Source organism: Rosa rugosa, chromosome 7 (genome assembly GCF_958449725.1).
Source record: "Rosa rugosa chromosome 7, drRosRugo1.1, whole genome shotgun sequence".
In the NCBI taxonomy this organism is placed as follows: Eukaryota; Viridiplantae; Streptophyta; class Magnoliopsida; order Rosales; family Rosaceae; genus Rosa; species Rosa rugosa.
This window is the reverse complement of record NC_084826.1, coordinates 20,213,669-20,222,971: the sequence shown is the minus strand read 5'-3', so window position 1 is coordinate 20,222,971 and position 9,303 is coordinate 20,213,669. Positions and strand designations below refer to the sequence as shown.

Here is a 9,303-nt window from a genome sequence, read left to right as displayed (position 1 = left end):
CATGTCCACTGACGAAATCGTTCCTACCAAAAATAAAATTGCATAGCAAATTCAGACCCCATCAAAAAGCTCAACTGAAAAAAAAAAAATGGTGGCTTCGAAATCAAACCTCTACGAATTCATGTAAGCTACTAGTGAGGAGATAATCACAAGTTAATCGGAAGATCACATATCAGTAAGCTATAGTACCAAATCTATATATCAAAGCACACAAAACTGCTAATTCTCATCAAATTTGTCCTCAAATGTTTGAAAATCAAGTAAGCAACTAAGAGAATCGGAAATCTCAAAACCTAAAAACCAAATCAGTTGAAAATTCTACCAACTATTTGAGAATTATTTCAAAATACGTAAGTTCTGAGTATTCAAGCTCGCGAAAACAAAAATTCATCGATTCGAAGCAAACAATGTCGAGATGCATTGAGGAAATCTCACTAAAAACACTTATCCAAACCTAGACTTACCTGGATTGAAGATGAAATTCCGATACCGGTCGTGGATCGAAAAACCGATCGGGATATCTAATCGCGTGCACACTTGAATAGGGAAAGAGCGATACAGATGAAGTCACAGTCTCATATGCCTCCAATCTCACGGTCTCAGTCAACCTTTTTGTAATTGAGGACTGAGTAAAGGAAGAAGAAGAAGAAGTGACGTGATCACGGGGAAGAGTGATGAAGCCAAAGATAGGAAAAAGAGAAGAAAGTTGTGGATTGAAGCTCCAAAACCACTCAAAATTGAGATTTCAGATCATCTTAGAGAGACCAAGCGCAATCAGAAGCTGGCGGCGAAGAGAGAATCTCCGATCAAATTTGAATCAAGAAGCTTGATCAAATGAGAGAGAAAATTTGAGCTATGAGATTTTGAATGAACGGTTATAAACGTGGTATTAGCTTTAAGGGCAGAATCGGAATCAAAAAAATTAAAAACTGAACTTTTTTAGCATCACTTCTTTATTAATAAGGACTAAATTAATATCACTAACAATTCATAATGGACTTTTTTATCAAGTGGGAAACTAGGTGACCTTTTTATCATTTCATACTCTAATGTGACATTTTCCATCATTTCCCTATAATTTTTTCTCATATTGCGTTTTCTAAAATCAAAATCTACAACAAATAAAATTAAAACATGATTAAATTCATAAGTCATAATTCAGTTAGGGTTAGAGAGAACAATATGAACGGTTTGGTTTTTTTGAAGGGTGGTTGGGTTGTTGTTTATGGTGTCTTTTATATTGTAAAAGTGTAACCATTAAAGTAAAGTAGTAAATGTATATATTTGTAATTTATATTATAAAAAAATAAACCATGAGTCAAAACCTCGTTTGACTCATGGTTTCAAGTTCCAATATGAACGGTTTAGGATTTATATATATATATATATATATATATATATATAATTTAAAAATGTATAAATTAAATATATGTATATATTATTGGGGCGGGTTTTGGCAAGGTTCTAAAAAACGCTAGGCGCTAGTCGAGCGGTAGTCCGGGGCCTAGGCGGGGACTAGGCGGTTTTCTTTTTTTTTATTAATTTTATTTTTATAACATATAATTATATAAATAAATAAGTGTTTAATTATGTGTGTGTGTTTTTTTCCTTTTAAAACATTTTTTTTTTTGGTCTTAATTATCTCCACTCTCTCCCCCATCGAATCAGTCTTTCTTTTGGTTTAAAGCAAACGTCAGATACTTCTTCTTCTCTTATATACTATAAGATAATATTTTTTTTTTATTCTTTGTATTTGAAACCAGCATGATCTTCATCCAATTAGTGTTGACCTTATCTGCAAAGCATATTTAAACTATTTAGATAAACATAAGAAGAAAAAAAGAAAAACCAAACCACTTTAGCCTGGGCTCTTCGCTTCCGATGAGATTATCAATCAAACCCAGCACCATCAAGCTCAAGCTGTAAGCTCCAAGAATGTCTGTAATCTCTCTCTCTCTCTCTCTCTCTCTCTCTCTCTCTCTCTCTCTCTTTCATTGGTTGATTGACGGAACCACCACCGTCCGATCAAGACAGTACCTTTCTTCTTCATTGCTTATTCAATTTTATTTTCTGAGTTTTGGCCTACCATGCCGTTGCCTGAGAGAGTGAGAGAGAGAGTGAGAAACTCTAAAACAGAGAGTCTGAGATTCCCGTATGAAGTCAAAGCTGAAGTCTGGTGTTAGGACACTCTTACACATTGTCTTGGGCTAATGTGTTGAGCTATCTAAATGAGCTGCATTTCCATCTTGGGCTCTATATCGGGTCGGGTCAGCTATAAATGGGTGTCTAGGGTTGTTAGTAGATTGAGCTATATAAGCAACTTGCCTCCATTGTAAAAGATATCGATGAATATGAATGTTGTTTAGTTTATTTTCTTTCATTTTCTGCAATTTACTTCCTCTACTTCCTTTTTATGGATTCTGATCCCAACATTTGGTATCAGAGCCCTTCGATCCATATGGGCGAGGTGGTTCTTCCAGCAGTGCAACACTGCATCAGTTCGATGGCTGTTTTCCAGCAAACTATGAACGATTTTCATAACAATTTCATGGAGGAGATTCGTCGGTTTCAGGAATACCGCTCAAAATTTCCAACTGCTGCAACCCCTACATACAGTGGTCCATGGTATGCTCCGGCTGATCCTACACTTCCAAGCCCTTGGAGGGGTTTAATTGATGGTTCATCGGGTTCATTGTACTACTGGAATCCTGAAACTCACCAGACCCAGTATGAGAGGCCATGTCAACAAGCTCCTCAATATCCACCGACCTTCACTTCCTCAGATTACTCCGTTCACTCAAACCCTCAACCATACGCCTCCGATAACCACCACGGTATCAATCTTCCATTTACCCACCCTACAAATTCCCACCCTTACAATGTTGCTTCGATTTACCCCAACCCTCACCATCAATCACATAACCCACCAGTCAATTACCCTCACTTTGAACATATTGAATCGTTTGTTTCCCACCATCACAGTCCGTACAAGGCTACCATTATCTCTCAGTCACCCTTGTCTTCCACATATGATAGCTCTCCTACAACCAAGAAGCTCAAATCGATTCGAGTGAACCAAAACCTGAGGACAAGGTCGCAAATAAAGATGAAGCGAAAACCCTTGTCTAAGTCCGCTCGACGCAGTCGAAAACGAATTCAGGGCGATTCAGAGACGGACAGGTGTGACCCTCTTTTGATTACGTCCACAAAACCCGATGATTTGGATGTGTTAGTTGAGACATCTCCTGCTTTCGCAACTGTGCTGATGGTTGCAGCTGTGACTGAGAAGCAAGATTTGAGTGTTCCTTTGATTAAGGATGAGTCCATGCTTGTTGAGAGTAAGAAACTATTTGTGCCCGGTGCTGTAGACTTGACTAAGGTCATGCATTCCAAGGTTAATGGTTCATATCATGAATCTGATTCGAGCTATCAACCTCCCTCTCCCACATCTGATGAGATAGAGACACCAAAGGGTCGAGAATTGGCTTTGGATGGGCTTTGGGATGCTAGTGGTGGATTGAACACCAAGAAGACTAAATTCAAGAGTTTCTCCCTTGGAGACTTTGAGCTGATTCATGATGAAGACCACATGCTTGAAGATCATGAGCAAAGTGTAATTGTGACTCAGTTTACCCAATTGTGCCAACAGGCTGGCTTTAAGGTACGCATGGTTACCGGAGACTTGCTTATGCTGGCTCATCCTCTACATTTCAAGCTTATTAATAGTGACAATTCTAATGTTACTGTTTTGGAGAATATCAAGTACAAACACTGTAATTGTGATATTGTTGGTGTTGAGGGGGATTCACAATTTTATAATTTCAAAAAAGATAGGAGGAGTTTTACGAAAGGGCAGATGTGGGCTATATATGTTGATGATGGAATGCTGAGAAATTATGGTTTGGTTGATGAAGTTTTTTATGTCAGTCCTTTTGAGATGGAAATTAGTTGGTTGGATCTTCAGAATAATGGGAATCAGTGGTTGGCTTCTTGGGAGAAGATGGGCTTGCATGTTCCTTGTGGAAGGTTTAAAGTTACTAAGCAGACCACCTCTAATTCAGTCCATATAATTTCTCATGTGATGGAATGTGACAGAGCTGCAAGAGAGATTTATCTGATTTATCCAAAGAAGGGATTTGTTTGGGCACTTTGTAATGAAACAGCTTTTGACACTGATGGAAGAAACATGTTGGTTAAAGGGAAGCGATGCTATGACATAGTTGTGTTCCTGACGAGTTATACTGAGATGCACGGTTTGAGTATGGGTTATCTTGATGTAATTTCAGCAATTAAGAAGTATTTGAGTGATACAATTGAGCCTTGGTTGGATGGGACTTTTAGTGGGAATGATGATTTCAAGTTTGCGTTAGTTATCACAGATAATATTGGAGGTTACCCTTATCTAATTGACGTGGCTGTACTTCATTTCCTTTGCCAAACTAAATCTATCTGCCACCCAAGGAGGGATTTTGTTGATAACGTCATTGATTTTCTCAAAAGCAATTCCAAGTTATCTTTTCTGAGGTACTCTTCTGATCTACTTCTTTCAAGAGATAATTGTATAGGCTTTGTGACTAAACTGCACAAGTTTTTTCAATACATGGTGGGACATGTTCATAAGGATGAGCTTTTCATGGCAACGTGCTCTTCCACTTTTTATCATCCATTCCATGCACTTGTCAAGAAACTGTTTCTTTTATCACCTATGGTTGCTATCCATTCATTACAACCACTTTTGGCTGACATATTGAGTGAAGATGCACAGTTTATCTTTGGAATTATGATGGTTCTCTCTATGAATGAGCCAATGGTTTTGAAGTCTAAGAAACAAGGCCTTGAAATTGGGTATGGTGATAATGATAATGGAAATTATTGTTCTTCTGTGAGCTGTTCTCTTTACTTCTTTGATTTTATGCTTACATGGTTTATCGAATTTGGCTTCGTGGCCAATGACTTTGGAGATCTTCCATTGGTTCCTCAAAAATACCCTTCAGTACCCATGCGGTCAAATGAAGCTCTTCTGTTTATCTTGTTGTTTGCAATTATTCACTGCCAGGTAATGGCATTTGTGATTTCAAGCCATCTACGGAGGGGTCCCAATAGAGAAGCCTTGACTGTCCTTTCTATTATGGAAAATTCATATCGTTGGCAGTCAAATTATAATTCTCATGTGAGTGTTCATCTATGTGCGCTAATACATACTTGGCAAGTTACTAATGATGATATTGCTTTTGGTGCAACCGTGACAAACATTAAAAATCTCAACATGATATATGCTACATTATGGTATCTTTCATTGTTCACTTCCATTGTTCCTAATGTTGTACTTTGGTTGGGATATTTGCGATTGGATTGTAATTCGGGATGGAATCTTATGATTACAGACAATGAGACCACACGCTCTGTTCTTGCCATGATTTGCCAAGGTGCAGCAAAGCAGTCCAAAGCTGACAAGCTCATGTTCTTCTACTTTGACGTGGTAGAATCACTTCCAACAGAACCACTGGATTCCAGTGATTGGAAATCACTGAATAGCTGTTATGATGCACAAATTTCAGTTTTTGAGTCCAATCTACAGACAAAGTTGGAGGCTGCCAAAGTATTCATGGTTGGATCTGGTGCACTCGGAAGTGAGTTGTTAAAAAATGTTCCCTTGATGGGAGTTTCATGTGGCAACCAGGGGAAGCTAACAACCACTGATGATGATGTAATTGAGAAGAGTAACCTCAGTAGGCAGTTCCTCTTCTGTGATTGGAAGACTAGGCAGGCAAAATATACAATTACCGCTTCTCCTGCTGCACCAATAAATCCCTGTCTCAACATTGTAGCTTTGCAGAATGGAGTTGGCCCTGAAAGTGAGACTCTGTTTGATGACACCTACTCGCTTTATGTTGACCAGAGGTGCTTATATTTCCAGAAGGCAGTTCTTGAGTCAGGTACTCTTCGTGCAAAATGCAACACTCAAGTGGTTATTCCTCACGTAACAGAAAATGATGGTAACTCGAGAGATCTTCCAGAGAAGCAAGCACCCATGTGTACTGTGCACTCATTTCCACACAACATTGACAACTATTTGACATGGGCTCGATCTGAGTTTGCGGGTTTGCTTAAGAAAACTCCACCAGAAATGCATGCACTTTTATCCAAGCCAAGTGAAAATACCGCTGCAGTGAGCAATGCTGGGGATGCACAGGCCAGGTATACCTTGGAGCCTGTTCTGGAGTACCTTGCCAGTGAAAGATGCGAAACATTCCAAGATTGTATTGCCTGGGCAAGTGAAAAATGTTACCCGACTGAAGTCTCATGGGCTTATTTCCCGATTCTTACATTTTTAAGGCCTGAGGGCATGCCTTATTTTAAGGGGGGAGGAATGTTAGGACACTCTTACACATTGTCTTGGGCTAATGTGTTGAGCTATCTAAATGAGCTGCATTTCCATCTTGGGCTCTATATCGGGTCGGGTCAGCTATAAATGGGTGTCTAGGGTTGTTAGTAGATTGAGCTATATAAGCAACTTGCCTCCATTGTAAAAGATATCGATGAATATGAATGTTGTTTAGTTTATTTTCTTTCATTTTCTGCAATTTACTTCCTCTACTTCCTTTTTATGGATTCTGATCCCAACATCTGGAAAAAAAAAAAAAAAAAGGCAAAGCGCCCAGCGCCTAATACCGCCTAGGCAGCCGCCGAGAAGCCAAACGCCCAGAAGGAACGCCTAGCCTCTAATCGGAACGATGAAGCCACGCCCAACGCCTAGGCCGATTTTAAGAACCTTGGGTTTTGGGATGGGTATTACAATACCATCCCAGCCCCATCCCCAATCTTAGATAGCGGGGATTAGGGATCCCCATTTGTCCCCGAATCCTCCCCCCATTAGGGGCGGGTATCCAATGAAGCACCGCCCCATTGGGGATTCACAGATATGCAACAGCTGAGTCAAAGCATATCACTCCGTCCCAATCTTCGTCACAGGGATCCCCACCATCCAATCTCCAACCCGTCAGTTGTGGCAGTTGGTTGAGGGTCTTGTACAGACCTTGAAGAGCGATAACTGATAAGGTAGCAACATATATAATCAATAAACGTATGATCTGATATGGTAGCCAAACCTGTCAGTTGTGGCAGTTGGTTGAGGGTCTTGTAAAGACCTTGAAGAGCGATAACTGATAAGGTAGCAACATATATAATCAATAAACGTATGATCTGATATGGTAGCCAATGGTACACTACATCTGAAATACAACTGTTAAAATTGCATTTTTTTCAGTGACGTAGAACTTTCATCAAACAGGTGGTGTGCATGTAAGGCCAAACACACACATAATGCTCAAGTTTTCTGGTAGGTTCAAGATGCTACTTTTCAAATAAATCCACAACACTCATTCTACACTAAGAAAATACGACAGGTCGTTTCCCACAGATTCGGTTATTTACTCCATATGTAAGCAACGCCCTAGACTCTGCCGCATCCCCACCGTCATCGGAGCCAAACAGTAAAATTTTATTCACAGAAATTGCGGGCATCTCCAATGGAACCCCCGCTTCTTCTTTTTTTAAAGGGGTTTGGAACCCAGCCTAACTGGGAGGCTCAGCCCCACGCCCGTAGGTATTATTAATAGATTGAACATAGTACAATGGGGAGGACATATAACCTGTGCCCCTATCATAGTGACACATATCCTCGTAGAGCATATCACTCCGTCCCAATCTTCGTCATAGGCATCCCCAATGGAACCCCCGCTTCTTTATTCTATTAAGTGTTGGGGTCGTGCTATGAAGTACACGCACAGATACAGCTTTGACATTTCTTGATCTCTGTTGAGAACGAAGAGAAATCGTCGTTAATATAAAGAACAATTCACTCGTGATGAGTGATTAAGTGTTTTTTTTTTTGTGGCAAAGATCTTGATGATAACCTTATAAAAAAAAAAGTGTTTTTTGTGAAATATATATAAATGGAAATCGCGGCTATCGGTGGCATCGTCGGGGGCCGTAACTTTTACTCTTAAAAATGAAAAATAAAACTATAAACCCCTCTTTGTATTGAAGACATATATATCATTATATCCTAAGAATCTTAGAATACAATAAAATAAAATAAAACCAAAGGCAGAAAGACCACTCGTGGTTTAAGAAAGAAAAAAAAAAATCAATGTTCTCCTCTCCACAGTGTACCCATCACTTCACTTCCCTCTGTTTGAGCCGTACGAGATGAAATTTTCATATTCACCACGAGATTAATATGAAGTAGTTCAGTCATGTTCACCTACACAATTCCTCTTTCCGTTTTTTTAACATTTAGAGAAAATTTATTTAAGAATAAAAGTTACGCCCCAACACCCCCCCCCCCCCCCCCCCCCCCGCCGGGCGTTGTATAATGTTTATTTTTTTTAAAGGGGTTTGGAACTCAGCCTCACGCCCGTTCTCATTTATTATGATATTATTTGGATCTTCCACACAAATGTAAAATTATTAGTGATCGACAATCATCCACGCAAATGTATTACGTTTATAAAATATACTAAAATGTTAACACTATGCAAAGTTATTAATAATGTTTTGTTTGATAGGCAACAACTAAAGTTTCTCAAGTATATAAAATCTCCAATATTCAAGTGTTTCGGGTTTTTTATTCTTTCATATCTTAAGAAAAAATGGAATCATAGAATTAATCAATTTTAAACTTTCTATTCCACACATCCGTTAGAACTATAGTATTGGGATGTTTCTGTTTGAGCCATACGAGATGAAATTTTCATATTCACCATGAGATTAATATGAAGTAGTTCAGTCATGTTCACCTACTCAATTCCTCTTTCCGTTTTTTTAACATTTAGAGAAAATTTATTTAAGAATAAAAGAAGAGATACAAAGAGGGATTTATAGCTTTTTTTTTTTTTTTTTAAACGGAAACGGAAAGAGGAATTGGCTGCGTTTTTGGCAAGGGAAAAGAAAGAGGCCACCGAGAGTATGGTGTGTGTTTTTTTCCGCTTATACAAGGAAAGGAACTTGCTGATGATAGTTTCTTGCATAGTTTGTTCTTTTATGCAGCGAGGGCAGGACTATGAAGGCTGATCGAACCACGAGGGAAACCAGTAGCCAACCAATGAAGGAATCTATGATGGTTCTTTTCTATTGAACCAGAGTAACGATGGCAAAACCAAGTTACTACATATGCGACCAACTTTTAAATATAAGTTATTTCATGTATGGAATTGTGTGGAATTATGTGGGTTTGGAATTGTGTGGTGGTGGAGGATGAAAAAAGCCAGAGACTTGGTGTCGTACTTGTACGCACGCACG

General features: G+C 39.0%; 1 protein-coding gene across 1 annotated transcript; it reads left to right on the top strand.

Moving 5' to 3' along the window:
- Positions 1-2,191: 2,191 nt before the first annotated feature.
- On the top strand, positions 2,192-6,497 carry LOC133722599 (uncharacterized). Its single transcript, XM_062149475.1, has one exon. The coding sequence runs from the start codon at positions 2,414-2,416 to the stop codon at positions 6,470-6,472; it is 4,059 nt and encodes a 1,352-aa protein (XP_062005459.1). The 5' UTR covers positions 2,192-2,413; the 3' UTR covers positions 6,473-6,497.
- The last annotated feature ends 2,806 nt before the right edge of the window (positions 6,498-9,303 follow it).